This window comes from Pollachius pollachius (assembly GCF_949987615.1).
Source record: "Pollachius pollachius genome assembly, chromosome: 9".
NCBI lineage: Eukaryota > Metazoa > Chordata > Actinopteri > Gadiformes > Gadidae > Pollachius > Pollachius pollachius.
This window is the reverse complement of record NC_136942.1, coordinates 764,307-779,761: the sequence shown is the minus strand read 5'-3', so window position 1 is coordinate 779,761 and position 15,455 is coordinate 764,307. Positions and strand designations below refer to the sequence as shown.

At 45.1% G+C, this 15,455-nt stretch overlaps 1 protein-coding gene across 1 annotated transcript in view; it reads left to right on the top strand.

Moving 5' to 3' along the window:
• Positions 1-611: 611 nt before the first annotated feature.
• Positions 612-15,455, top strand: part of shank3a (SH3 and multiple ankyrin repeat domains 3a) — a gene marked incomplete at its 3' end in the record, with an annotated part of 146,709 nt that continues 131,865 nt past the window's right edge. The window contains exon 1 of the mRNA XM_079743386.1: positions 612-725. Coding sequence (XP_079599512.1) covers positions 663-725 — 63 coding nt within the window. The 5' untranslated portion in view covers positions 612-662. The remainder of the gene's footprint in view (positions 726-15,455) is intronic.

The window sequence follows — 15,455 nt, the reverse complement described above, 5'->3', positions numbered from 1 at the left end:
CTCTCTCTATAATTCCCTATTGCCCTCCTTCTCTCTCTCTCTCTCTCTCTCTCTCTCTCTCTCTCTCTCGCGCTCTCTCTCTCTCTCTCTCTCGCTCTCTCTCTCTCGCTCTCTCTCTCTCTCTCTCTCCTTTTCACAGGCGAGTGATGAACGCTGCAAGCGCCGTGTGTGCGTAGCGGGAGCCAACGGTGTGCATCTGTTGGTGTGAGCGAGCGAGGGAGAACACGAGAGCGAGGAGAGAGAGAGAGAGCGAGAGAGAGAGAGAGAGTGTGTGTGTGAGAGAGAGAGACGGAGCAAGCCCTCTCCACACACAGAGCATGCCTTTGCGTCCGGCAGTCGGCAACCATGAGCCGCCCAGCCCGCCCTGGCAGCACCACCCCTCCAGTACGCTGCAGCCGGCGCGCCACGCACACACGCTCCACACGCACGCACGCGCGCACGCTCCCGCTGAGCCGGCTCCCGACACACAGGCAGCGTGCACAGCCAGCCGGCGGGGCAGGACCGCCACCCGGGGAAAGGACGGCAGCAGGAGCAGCAGGAGCAGCAGCGGTGGTGGCGGTGGTGTTGGAGGCGGAGGCGGCGGTAGTCCCGTTCCCCACGGCGTTCCGGCTTTGCGTCCCGGTGCAGAAGAGCGGAGGAACCCGAGCGCGCTAGGAGGACCCATGGAGGAACCCACCGGGAACACTGTCGTCATCCGCATAGGAATCCCTGACCTGCAACAGACGGTGAGACGTCTCTCTGTTACCTGCAGCTACCTGTGAGCCTCTCTGAGCCTCAAAGTAACCATGGGGGGGAGAGGGGCATCCCTGCAAGAATCTTCCTTTCTTTGTCCATCTCTCTCTGTCGAATTGATCTCTCTCTCTCTCTCTCTCTCTCTCTCTCTCTCTCTCTCTCTCTGGCTTTCTCTTACTGATCGCTCTTTTTTGTATTCTCCCTGATGTCTCTCCCAGCTTCTTCCTAATATCTCTCTCTCGTCTTTGGTCTCTCTCTCTGTCTTTCTCGCTGTCTGCTTGAGTGTTGTTGATGCTTGTTCCTCCCCTTCACTCTCCCCCTGTAGTTCCTCTCTGGTGGTTAGTTTGGTGTATATTGCACTTTTGTCTCTCATCTCCTAGACTCCCTGTGTCTCTCCGCTATGCACACTTGCTGGCCGGGCTGGGATGGCTGTGTTTACTCCCCAGGATTTCTCTCCCTCCCTCCCTCCCTCTCATTCGCTGAATTCGTGCTAACAAATCTACCATTAGCTGTGGCTGCAGCTGACTTTGACAACTGGCCAAGTTTTCTGGTGGCGAGTGCAAAGGGAGAGTGGAAGGCAAATGGGGCTTTGAGAGGCGTCTTCACACTGGGATATAGGAGGCGAGTTGGGCCTACAAACTACGGAAGTTTGGCCTTCCTCTATCGCTCCCTTTTCTCTCTTTCTCTCCCCCCCCTCCTCCCTCGCTCTCTCTCTCGCTCTCTCTGCTTCTGCCTCTCACACTCGTCACTCAGCTGTGACACACTATATGCAAAGGTCTTGCATCGTGTCTTTTAGCTCAGTGTGAAATGAACCTCTGTCTCCATCGACATGGGTACACCCATCTGTGGCGTTCTGCTCTGGTCGTCCGGACTAGACCAAGCAGAAATACTGCGGAACAGCTGTGGCACCTCAGCCTACCTCGAACCCTTTACCGTGTATACAAGGCGGCACGCACTATCGCACGTCTCACAGCGGGCCTCTATTCAAGGGAGCGTCGCCACGATTGCAGTCGTATGGGAATGTAATGATATCGGTCCTGCATCGTTCAACTGGCCTGCGCAGTAAAACACTGCAAGGGTCTGGGGTTTGATTCCCTCTGGGGACCATGATAAGCCCCATACCCTCACGGTGTTGCAAGATGCGTCCACCAAATATTAATGAGTAGGACAGAGTGTGTGTGTGTGTGTGTGTGTGTGCTGTATGCCTTATGAAGATTTCTCCCAGATGATGAGCTAGAACACTGAGTAAGCCTAGGGCTGCTGTGTTCATCTTCTGCAGCACTGGAGAACATGAATTTTACCCTTCGATGGGTTTGATGTGAAATTAAGTGTGAGCATAGTAACAGCATCTTTTTGATCAAATATCACACACGCGCACACACACACACACACACACACACACACACACACACACACACACACACACACACACACACACACACACACACACACACACACACACACACACACACACACACACACACACACACACACACACACACACACACACACGAACAAACCACAATTACAGAAAGACCCCAAGTGACACCACATTAAGCTGTCATTACTTCGGTGCCCCTTTGTCAAATCCTCTTGGCCAGTTCTCTCCTTCATGTGTCCCCTCATGTAGGTCTCATACATTAGCTGAGGCTAATGATGCAACCAAACACAGGTTAGGCGGGCACCGCTAAATCCCGCCTCGTTTGGCTCGCTCAGGCGGCTTTGTTTAGGTGTTATTATTTTGGATTTAACTCTGGGGAAAATGTTGAAAATACCAGTGTATCTTTCTTTGGTCCGCTGCCATTGTTGTGTGTCTCATTGTCCTCGGCTGAAACGGTTCATTGTGTTCCCGCTCTACCCTGTTGTCTGAGCAGGAGGAGGACGTGATTCTAGGTGCACCGAAAAGGTCCACAATACACACACACACACACACACACACACACACACACACACACACACACACACACACACACACACACACACACACACACACACACACACACACACACACACACACACACACACCCCTTGTTCAGTGGGACAGATACTATTGCACACAAACAGACGCACTTGCATGCAAACGCATGCATGTGAGGCATACACCCACAGACACACACACACATACACAAGCAACACATTATCCACAACCTGTGAGCCACTTAATGTGTCTGAATGGTTTGGAGATCAATAACAAAACAATGATTTCACACTCAAGGTATGACCTGTCAAGTCTAAATCACGTGCACCGGTAGGCAGACAGAAACACAGGCAGGGAGGAAGGTAGGACGGATAATAGAAAGACATACGAACGGTGAATAGAAAGACAGACGGTTAATAGACAGACAGACAGACGGTTAATAGAAAGACAGACAGCTCTGAGGATCAGTGCAGTGCAAGACGAAAAGACAGAATGTGACAGATGGACTTTTATAGGCGGAGGGAAAAGGGAGTACAAGGAGCAAGCCGGAGATTACAGAGGCATAGTCTGACTGAAGGAGGATTAGGATGCTCCTGCAGGCGGAGCGGCCCAGGCCAGCCTCGCTCTGCTCCTCAGTCTGAAGCACTGAGTAAATACCACAGCCTGGGACGGGGAGCGGGGAGGTGCAGCCACACAAGAGTGACGGGCTAACGTGACCTCATGTGCCCTCACTTTACAACGCCTCTTTGCAATACTACGGCGTGTGTGTGTTTGTGTGTGGACACGGACGTTTGAATTTGTTTACTGTTGGCTACGGATGCTTTGTTTTTCATCGTTTTCTACATTAGTTAAGATCGTTTGTTACACAGAGCTCTCGCCTGCGTCTCTCCTGGTTGTAAATGTAGACGGTCCAACCGTCAACACTGCTAGAGGGCACTGTTTTGCTCTCAAAGTCAGACTGTGACACCAAAAAGTATTCTGTTTCCTGCATATTCATCACGACGGGCGGTTTGTCAGTTTCATCACGGCTGCAAAGACAATCTAGAGAGAGAGAGAGAGAGAGGGAGAGAGAGAGGGGGAGAGAACATATAATTCCTTTTCCAAGCATCCTCACCATTCCAACCATCAAGAACTGTCGAGAATGAGAGCTTGTGACAGGGTGAGAGAGCGAGCTGGGGTGAGAGTTGGAGAGAGAGAGAGCAATTCGTCTGCAACACGTCGGACGCTGAGCCAGACTTCCAGCCAAGCTCGACTAGAACTGCTAATGGAGAGAAGGTGGTCTGAGCAGCCCCGTCTTGTACATTGGGCTTTCAAAGTTAAGTACATTACCCATAGAGGAACGCCATTAGCCATGGAGGAACTACATTACCCAGGTCCACCTGCAGCTTAGGAGAGACAAAGAGAGGTTTATAACCGCCAACTACGTCTCTACAATGACAGTGGCTGGCTGGCGAACTGGCGATGACCATGACCACGGGCTGATCTAGTTCTCCGTAGTGAGCAGGATGCTGTGGGCTCGTGGTTGGTCAGTGGGACGATCCAGTCCGCGTGGTTCAAATTGCGATTAGCGTCATGCCCTTTTACATCACGATTATGGATCCAAGTGGTGTGAAATCGGCCTCCACGCCTAATTTTTCTTTTATTATATGGATGACCATAGCTAGAGACCGAAATGAGCCATTATTTGAATAACATTATGAGATGCTTCCTCCGTTTCCTCAATGACGAGGAAAGGGGAGAAAGCGTTCCACGTGGAGGAGATTCCACATCGAACATTCAGAGCGGTTGTTGAAAAAATCAGCACACGGTGGAATTTTGCAAAAACGTTTTCCGTCCCGCTGGAGTCGCTCGCACCCTGTGGTTTTATAGTCGTCCGATGCCGGCGCCGCATGGAAGTTGGATACCGTCGGTATAGAATGTGTTGAATAGTGTCGTTTTATCGCTGGGTGTGTTTGGCCTTGTGAGTTTACCTTGAGTGTGTGTTCAAATCCCCGGCTCTACCTGAAAAAGGAGCCTTTTGAATGACTTGGAAAAAACACACTCCTCCCAACGTTATATATATATATATATATATATATATATATATATATATATATATATATATATATATATATATATATATATATATATATATATATATATATATATATTTATTTTTTTTATTTTTTTTTTTTTCGAGATGCTGTCAGGCACAATCTCACGAAACCGAATAAACATTCTCTCCCTCTTTCTTTCTGCAACTCCCTCCGACGGTTGCGAACAGCCTGTGAAAGGGTCCTTCCATCCATCGCGCTGCAGCCCAGCTCTAAAGGCCTCTGACAGCAGAGAACACGCCGCGGACAGCAGTAAAACTACTCACACTGTTGCTTCCGGTAAGAGCACTCACACTGGCAGCGCCCGTCCTCTGGAAGGCCTGCAGGCACTGAGTGACTGACAGCACCCAGCTGGAACTTCCAACAACCCTCAGAGTCTCCAGGCGCCACTCAGCGACATCCATCCCCTCCCTTCTCCAAGTGTAACCCAAAGCAGAACAAGAGCGGCAAAATAACCGCTTCCCAATGGTGTGTCTTCCTACCACACAAACGCACGAGAAAAAGGCTTTTTTCCAACCCGGGTGCGAGTCACCATGCTTCCGTCAGACCAGAAAGTTGCATTTGCTTAATTATTTATCATGAATTGAACATAGCATGGAGCCATGCGCAGATGAAGAGGATACGGTTGTGTGAGCAAACACGACGCCCGTAAGGGAGGCTTTCTCTGCTCTTAAATTGGTGAGGCCGGCGGTGTTGTGGCTGATGTGAATGGAAATGAAACCTCTCCGTAACTCCCACCACCCCCGTATTGCTTTATCCAGAGTCCTATTAAAAATGCCATGAAATATCCACGTGGCATAATGGATTTCTACACAGAATGGGTTTCAACTGCAGGCAATAGGAACAAATTTGGGTCTCTTATTTGTATTTTCATAAAAGGCTTTCTGTAGGTCTAAACCACTCAGGCTGATCAAAACCGAATAATGGGGAATCGCAGAATTCAACAAAAGCAACAATATCCAACCGCAGAGTACAATGTTTGCTTTTGGGATGAGAGTGGCACTTCATTAAGCCGAAACATTAAACAATTAATGCGGAACAGAGAGCATGGACTCTCCTCATTTAACTTTATGATTAACGTATTGATCAGCTCACCTTTGGGTTAATACTCTTTGTCGCGGTGTTTCGTCGTCTCATTTCTCATTACAGATTTTTCAAATTGACTTCACCTCTTTATTTCTCTTTTGCTCTCTACCTTTCTCCTCCTCTGTCTCTATCAACCCTTCGCTTTGCTTTCTCTCTCTACCTTTCTCCTTATCTTTACTTCTTTCTCTTTCTCTATCTCCGTCTCTGTATCTGTGTCTCTAATGCTGAGGAATGGACCGCAACATTAGGCTTCACACCAAGCTTCTTTCTATTCGAGTCCCGGGAAGCCATTGTGTTTGTGCCGGCATGGTGTGTTGCCAATTGGATCAAGCAGCTCCTGCTATCTCACCGGGGGGGGGGGATTCATCTACGTCCATTTTAGCCTGAGAATGGTTGATGTGAAATAAAGAGGAGAGGGAGCAAAACGATCAGAAACTGTTGTTAAATAATAACCATGGATAGCATTTTCATTGCGACCGAGGAGGGCCCTCAAAGAGCCTTCCAATAGTATGGCTCTGGGTAGGGACGGTCGATAGACCATTACGCTGCGTCCATGCCAATGGGGGCCAAAGGTGCTGCAGCTTAATTCACATTGTCCATACAATAGTTCTCCACTTTAGCCCACTCAGCATCGGACCTTCTGGCTACGCTCCTGGCAGTCGCTTTCAATCCACCACGGCCCTCCCCGTCTGTGGCAGGGTGCTGCTGAAGGGGAAAAGGCCTGCAGTGGGCTGCTTCCGCTCAGGGTCCATGTTCAGAATCCAAGCCATGGCTGCACATTGACACGGTCGTAACATGGAGAATGGATTCGTCTCAGTTTCCCTGTTCACTAAACGGCGCTTTACGATCTCTCTGTGTAAAGCCTTGTTCCCTGTTGTACTTGTTTTAGGGTATTTCTTCGTGCCTGGATGACAGTCTGTTCAGACGTCGTGCTGGACTGTGGAGCCTCTCCAGACTGTGATTGTGATGAAGTGCTATACTAATAAAGTGGATTCTTGGACTCAGATCCTGTGGGGGATTTACACTGATGCCTTTTGCTGATAAGAAACAGAGCCAAAATTAACAGGATGAACGTATTGGAATCAAATCAAAGTAGTGAAGTAGTGTTGGGAGATAAAGTCTGGTAGGAAAGGTCACATTGCTATCTGTGCGTGCATGCGTGCGTGTGTGCGTGTGTGTGCGTCTGTGTTGGGTTGTTGAGGTGACATGGCCTTTTAGTTTTTTGGTCCAGTGTCAGCTACATATAAATAATGATTCAATTTGTCAGGAACTGTCGTGAGATCGTCGGGATGAGGCTGCTCAATGACGCTCCGGTCTTCAATCACCTTTTCACATTCCAACCAAACTAGGAAAAGTTAACACAGAGGGGGCTCTGCCCAGCTCTTCTCACAATGTTTATTATTGATTACAATTCTGGAAAATAAGTGCAACTATCTTGCACAAAGTATATTATGAAAAAGATTTCTACTTCTGAGTCTTATTGTTTTCAAAGTCCAGTCAAACAATTTTTGAGGTAGTTATGATAGATTTGACTTTTTATGTCCCAGAATGTACATCATATGGTGTGACCCTTGTTATATTTAAAGGTCCTTATTTGGACGTCCTTAGAGGGGAAGGTCTTTGTCTCACTCAACCAGGATGTAGAAGAGCCATCTCAGAATGTCAGAACAGGATGACGGGGTCATTTCTCTCGTTTGAATATTAAATATTTTGTGCACTCTGACTTCCGTTCCCAGTATTGCACTCTTTTAGTGTGATGCTTTCAACATAAGAATTGCAAATATTAATTGATTATTTTTAATTAAATCATGAAAATATACTTGTCCATGTTGCAGTGGGTATGCTGGTATTAGATAATAACCAGAAGGTACAATATTGTGCTACGTTCAAACCCATCGTGTGGTTCTGCTCTTAAGTCTTATGATCCCTTCGTCATACCATATGAAATGAACAAAATCAACAACGCAATGGACATCTTCCATGTCCTGAATACCAGGCCGTCATTCCGTCATACCACGATGGAGCAGGCTGCTTCCTCAAGAGCATCTGGCTGTATGCACGGGGATTCATACTGCTTCCTAATGAGCAGAAGACTGCTCTCCCATGGGGATCTCACTTTTGCCTCATGAGCAGTATTCCCTATACATAGGGATTCAAATGAGAGACTTTGCCGTGTGAAGGAAAACCTTATTTAGGATAGATTCCAGGGATTGAAGGAGAGGAGAGGATCTGGTAGCCACTTGCAAAGAATATTGTCAGACATTGTGTTAAATTACTACCTAATTATTATCTAAGTAGTTATATGTGAGCACAAGTTCAATTTTCTATACTTATTTGGACTTGTTTGAATGTTCAGATGCAGTAATGTAAACAAATTCTACAATGATATCAACATGAATCCAAAACATTTGTTTAAATGTATAAAAACACCTAGGCCTATAGGTTAAGGTTAGGACCAGAGCTCTTTATGTCCACAATGATTGGGAAAAAGTAGAAATAGTTTAATTGAATTGGTGGATTTCCAGGTTCAGTGTTCCCAATTTTATATACAATGACTGAATATTCAGCGGCCAACTTAAGGAAGGGAACACAGGAAATTGTGAAAGCATGACTGCATGTTTTTTCAAGCCTTATAATTTCAGGCTTAAAAGTCAACCACCACAACATCTATGTATGTATGTTACATGTATCAAATATTCTCTTAGAACTCTCTCTCTCTCTCTTCTCCTTACTATCGCCCTTTGCATTCATAAGTGCCAGTGTGTGTGTGTGTGTGTGTGTGTGTGTGTGTGTGTGTGTGTGCGTCCCTGTGTGCCATGGGGTCTGTTCTGTTGACTGACATCAACACTAGTTCTGGATGGCATGTGCTGTTTCGCCTGTCACCGCTCATGGAGAGAGCGCTTTAATCAATGGTGTGTGTGTGTGAGTGTCTGTGCATGTGCGGGTAAATGTGTGTGTGTGTGTGTGTGTACAGTTCTGTACAAGAAGGCAATGGAAGGTAGATACCTAAAAAATACAAGTAGAACAATTTCCATGAAAAACGAAGGACATTTTTAACGAGGAGTGGGATTTTAATTTAAGCAAAAAGTTAACGAAGAAGTAACAACTCCTTGTGAAGAAGTGAAAAATGTGAGGAAATGCATAAAAATGAGGTCCGTGTGAAACGCCTGCAATCTTCCAAAAGAAAGGAAACCTTAATTGATGCTCACCCAGAGAGAAACTGCACAGATGAACTGAAATATTCAAATTGTTGCTGCAAGCCCAGGGTTCAATTTGGAAAAACAGCCGTCAACTTAACAACAAAAGCATAGCTTTTGGAGGCAGGGGTGGAAGGAGGACTGAGAAAGTATTGGTACAAAGAAAACTTAAGTAAAAGTCAAAAGTAGATAATTTAAAAACTATTAGCACAAGTTGCTCCTCGCCATTTTTAAAAAATGTTGCATGATTTATTTCTTGATTGTTCAAAAAAACCAACCAACTAATGAGTGACGATGACTGATTTAGGTGATAACTGACTAACCAACCGTAACCCAAAAATGGTTGAATCACAACAGCTGATAAAATAAATCTCTTGGTTGATTCATTGTTACTTTTCCATTTTCTGCAAGAGCCTTTTAAATCTGTTCTCTATGATTTAATGACTTTTGTTAAAAGTAACTAAGTCATTCAACTAAATTCCTACCACTACACACACAGAGCAGTCCCTCCAGAAAAACGCGATTATGCGATCGCATAATTCAACGCATAATCAGCCAGTCTGTATATTCATGCGGGGGCCACATTTTTTTCAAATATGCCGCACTTTCACCGCATAAATTGCCGATTTCCGCGCAAAATATGCGGGGCTTGCATGATTTCATAATCCCCGCATTTTCGTTGCAAAAAAGTCACATATATCTTAGCAGAAAGTTGAAAAATGTTGCGTTCACTTTACACAAGAGCAGCCATTTCCCCCTGTTGCCATGGGAACGTTATGAAGTGACGTAATTACGCGACGTGAACGTCATCGAAAAGCTGCATTTTTTCGCAAATTCCCGCAATTCTGGCAAGTTCCCGCAATTTCATCGCATACAATTGCATAAATATGCCGCATATTTCATCGCATTTTTTAAGAAAACCTGCCGCATAATCAAGGATTTTTGGCCGCAACAATCACAAAAAAACGCCGCATTTTTCTGGAGGGACTGACAGAGGAGCATTCATCTATTTTCCAATTAGTCGTTAAGCTGACGCTTCAGTTTTATCCAAAGCGTCATCCACTGAATTCAGATGCATCCTATTGAAGAGCAGGATAAGGTAAGGGTCTGCTCTTTGCCCCCTTTTGGATTATCCCGACGTAGCACAAAGCTGTGCTGTGAGGCAGCAGCTCGGGAAGCTGTGCTCTCTGGTTCTCCCCTTTGTCGACGTCCAAGAGGACTTCTCCCTGCAGAACCGTGGCATCGGCCAGCCTGTGTGAGAGAAACACCTCTCCCGAGAATCTCTGCTCAGACCTGCTGCGGGCACGCACACACACACACACACACACACACACACACACACACACACACACACACACACTTTCACGCACACACTTTCACGCTCCCAACATCCTATTACCCAAAGGCCAGAGGCACACGTTGACCTTGCAGCTTCCGTTCAGCTGCCACGGCAACCAAAGCTTCAACAAGAGCTGAGGTTTTTCGAGAGCCCTTTATAATCCCTTCCCGCTCACCACGTCGCTGGGTTCCAGAGGTTTGGACCGTCCGTGCGTTGCTGTCACCTGATCCATCACCGCTTTCCGGATTTACCGGAAATTATTATTCATTTTTTTATTTCTCCCTGCAATTTTGAAATTAATGAAATGAGTGTTTATTTTACGTGGCTGACTGGGTATAGCACATGGTGAAGTCATTGTAAGTGAGGTTATTGTTGTGTACTGTATGTATAGCTCTTAATGGAAGTGAGTCTTTCCCCGCTAGCAATTTGACGACGGACATCAAATGCTTAAATAAGCAAATGGCATTTCAATTGTGCTATTCAAAACAGTTACAAATATGAACATTATCTCTAATATCCAAAGTAAACTAGGCAGTGTTGGTGTTTGAAATAGTTTAACGGAAAATCGGCTCATAGTTCATAGTCTGGCGAGATCGGTGTTTCCGGAAACCCTTATTTGAGCAGACAAATGACTTCCCCCCCCACACAGTCTATCACAGATTGTGCCGCAATCTGGCAACACTAGGGATCGGGGTCCCACTGATCCACACACACTTCTCCAGAACTTGCTCTGATGCACAATGGCATAAACACGCCAAATGCTGCGAGGCTGGTTGAGTCTTACAGGATTATTATCACAGCATGCTTTTTAAGAATAAAAATGAGAGGAATTGAGAACACACTTCTCAACACACTATTCTAATGACATGGTCGTTAGATTTAAGTACATGGACATTCGGTATCAGAGTTATCTCACTGCAATTTATAAAACTGGGTATCACAAATCAATATTTTCTTTTAATGAGGATAATATTAATATTATGACTGTAATAGTTATTATTGCCCAGCACGACACCAAATTATCATTTTCTTGCAAGTGCAATATGTCTCTGTTTTGCAAAGGTGACAAATCCAATGAGTTGTCAGTAAGTTGAGTTGTCAGCTCATCCACCAAATATCTTTTCCAGTATTTCTCTAGATGCGTGTGTCTGGCATTGCCATGATGAGTGCTAACTTCAAGAGATCCCTGTATTGTACAGGATATTATTACACTTAATAAATAATATAGTTTAGGTGAATGAATAATGAACACATAGGATAATGTATTCATTATTCATGTTGGATACTTCAGATAAGGATTACGTCTATTCAGTGTTTAGGGTCACTCTTTGTGGGTCCCATCACCCCCAAAAAACATTCATTTGTAATCGTATCAAATATTTTGTGTGCGTGTGCGACACATTTGATAAACTGAGAACCATTTTGTTCTGCACGACCTGTCAACTCACTGGAGCTGTTGTGCATGGCTGCGATGCCAAACTAAAAAGCACACTCTCATAAATATGTTGTCATTTTATGTCAGAGCTACGAGTTATGGGACTTTTTTTTTTTTTCTACAATTTTTGTAGCATCTTACATAGGCCATTCACATCGGTTGGTCAGCTGCCTAAGGAAGCCCTACTATGAGGTCCTTCTCAAGGCGTTTCACATTGAGCTCAGAGTCGTTCTAGCTTCCTGTATTTTCAGTCTTCAGTGTTAGTGGGTCTCCTATCATGTGGGCCTGTGAATGCTTTTCCTACGTCATTTAGATAAGGGACATTAGAGGAGTTAGTTTCTGCTCTGTGACGTCTTCCGTTTGGCCCTTTCTGTGCCGTGTTTGGGATGGCATCACGTTGTCTTCCAAGATGATTGTGGTGGTCTATTCTGTTGTGGATAATGTGTTTGCCTCTCAAAGCCTCATCTCCTTCAGGCAGATGGTGAACGGTAGCCATGGTTTGAGCAGAGCTTTAAGATGCAGCTGGGCGGTGTTTAGCTCGGCTGTGCCGTAGTTTACGTTGGCACTCGTTTGACGTCAATCTTCACAGGGTGCACCGTCTGGCTGAACAAAGTTTGGGAACAGCCTCAACCATCCCACCCTGCTGGGTGAAATACTGGGTTTTGATTGGCTGATGGGCTGTTGATTAACTTTCTATGATTAACATTTAAAACCCATTGATTTGATTTGCGTTCAACGCTTCTATGAACATCACTCCCACGAAAGTTAAATTGCCTCTCTCATATCGGCATCCTCACATCTGCTGGCCAGCTTTCACGAGTAGCTAAGAATAGAACTGCGAACAGTTGTAAGAACTGACTAACTAAGTCCCTTTAACCAAGTCGAGTTGTTGTGCAGTTTTATCTTTGAGTCCAGAGTGAATCATGACCTTGAAAGCATGGTTGTTTCCCAGAGCCGGTCGCTTCCTACAAGGGAACGTTTGAAAATCTCCTTTCAGTTGACAAAAGGTTCATTTTTTTAAGGTTTAACGAGGATAGGACGCTCCTGATCTCCAGATAGCAGCGTGTCTAACGCGCTTGAGATATCATAGTGGTCTCTGTTATCTCCTCTCACTTCACCCATCAGGAGGCGGGGGGCTTGGTCACAGGGTTAGCCCTTAGGGGTCGTTTAGAACAGTACTGGCTGGCTGGTGATGGCAGGCCTGCGTCTGACAGCAACCCAACCTCTAGTCGCGCTGCGTCGAGCTGCTTCTCATGAATTTGTGCAATGACATCGCTTACGACATTCACCTGATGTTAAGGAGAGGGAGACTCGTGCAGAATGCAAATAATGCATCAGAGTGCTTTGTGTGTTAGAGAGAGAGAGAGAGAGAGAGAGAGAGAGAGAGAGAGAGAGAGAGAGAGAGAGAGAGAGAGAGAGAGAGAGAGAGAGAGAGAGAGAGAGAGAGAGAGAGAGAGAGAGAGAGAGAGAGAGAGAGAGAGAGAGAGAGAGAGAGAGAGATGCCATGAATTGGTATGCATAGTACAGCACTACAGTTAGTTTACTTAAAGCCAATGACAACATGCAAAGATTGTGAAGGATTTTGTCGTTTTACAAAGATAACTATAAGCCCTGCAGAACCCACAGTATTGGTGATATATTAACTGAATTCTAAACAGCCAAAGCAGAGGGTATGTTTTAAATGTAAAGTTGCTCAAAATGACTTGTGGTTGTTGACTTTTCAGCTTGTGGGCCCAGCAGTCACAGCAGATCGATTGAGTCTCAGAATTTGATGCTACTTTTATTGTTGTGGTTTGAGCTATCTGATACACATCTATAATCTCTGTATCTCTCTCTCTCTCTCTCTCTCGCTCTCGCTCTCGCTCTTTCTCTTTCTCTTTCTCTCTTTCTCTATCTCCCTCTCTCTCGGTTATCCTCTTTTCAAGATGAACAGGGGTTAGGTTGATCTTTTTTTATCCCAGCATCGCCACTGCCATAAAACTGGATAATCATTTGCCAATTGTTTGCCTTATTGGTAAATAATCTCTGTCTTTCAACACAATCAAAATCCTAAGCTCTAATCAAACTTGAACTTGAACTGGCCTTGTTCATTTAGCTCTCTGGTGCTTTGAAGTAAAAGTAGTTTCAGCCAGCATTTAGGGGACATAAAACATATAGCCATTTCCAAACCCTGTCAAATCCTGAGAAGTTCTCTTCCTAATTCACATATGCATTGGTGTTCACTCACTCACTTGCATGTATCAGAAACCATTTTGTCTGCCAGTTCCCTTGAATTAAACATTGGATGAGCAGGCGTTGCTTTGGCTGATTGCTGGCAGCTGGAAACATACTACCGGTCGTCCTCTCTATTCCTATAGGCTGAGAGCATTGAGGCTTCTACCGGCTATAAGACTTTAGGCTATCTGGTGCTGAGAAGCTGCATTCATTCTGCAGGTTGGCCTGTGAATGTCTGTGCCAGTCAAAGTCTCTGTCAATGTGTGCCAGTCAACGTGTGACAGTGAAAGTGTGTCATTGAACTTGTGTGTGCAGCAACAAGTGTGTCAGTTAGTGTGTTTTACTTACCGTGTGTGTCATTGAACATGTGTGTCAGTCAACGCTTGCTGGGGAAAATGTGTGTCAGTCAACGTGTGTGTTGGTGAACGTGTGGGTCAGTCAACATGTGTGTCAGTCACTGTGTGTGTTGGTGAACATGTGTGTCAGTGAACGTGTGTGTTGAACGTGTGTGTCAGTAAATATGTGTGTTGGTGAACATTTGAATCAACGTGTGTGTGAGTCACTGATGGGAAGTATAAACGGGATGTGCGTGCTTTGAGTGGCTGATGGAGGCTAGAAGAGATGGCAATAAATCCAGTCTATTTAAAACTCCCAGTGTGTGCCTCTTCTGAAGCTATCCTCTCCGTCTCCCGCTGGCATCTCTCAAAGTTTTCCTTCTTGTTTGAAGGCTTGGTTTTGGAGGGGGTGCAGTTCTTTGTAGGTGCACGTTGATTAAAAGCTTGACTAGCAATAAAGAAATGATAAAATAGATATGATAGAAGATATGCTGCGGTATTTCTTAGCCATCCATCCATTTATTTGAATGTTTTACATGAGAATATGTACGTTATTTTTATTTTTACCATGCCCACTTGGCTTATGTTTTCTACTGTGAGTTTCTTGTGTAGTCTCATTCTCTGGTTGTGCTCCAACAGAGTCATTTCCCAGGGGGGGGATAATAAAAGTACAACTACTGTCTGTGATTAACAGTACTATCTCTTTAAGGCATACCTCTCTGGGTCGTTTAGCTTTGGATATTAGTCAAATGCTCATTGTGAGTAATTATTAAATTGAATAGATCCATGATACAATGTCCATCTAAAAACATGTTTAGTATTCACAAGAGCAAAGGAGTCTTGGTCTCAGTTTCGTAATTAGATTTCTTTTTTTTGGTACTACATGAACACGGATCACTGCGCCTCAACTTCCATTTCTGGGCGACCTGATTCTTAAAAAATGAATTAAAACTCATCATGTTGAGTCGACAGCATGTTTCACACACCATTGTTCACTAATGGCCATAGTTGAGACACAGCAATTTTTGTGTGTGTGTGTGTGTGTGTGGTCATTCAATTGTCTTTTTGTTGGTCATGGTGTCTGAACGTTGATGAAAGGCTATTAT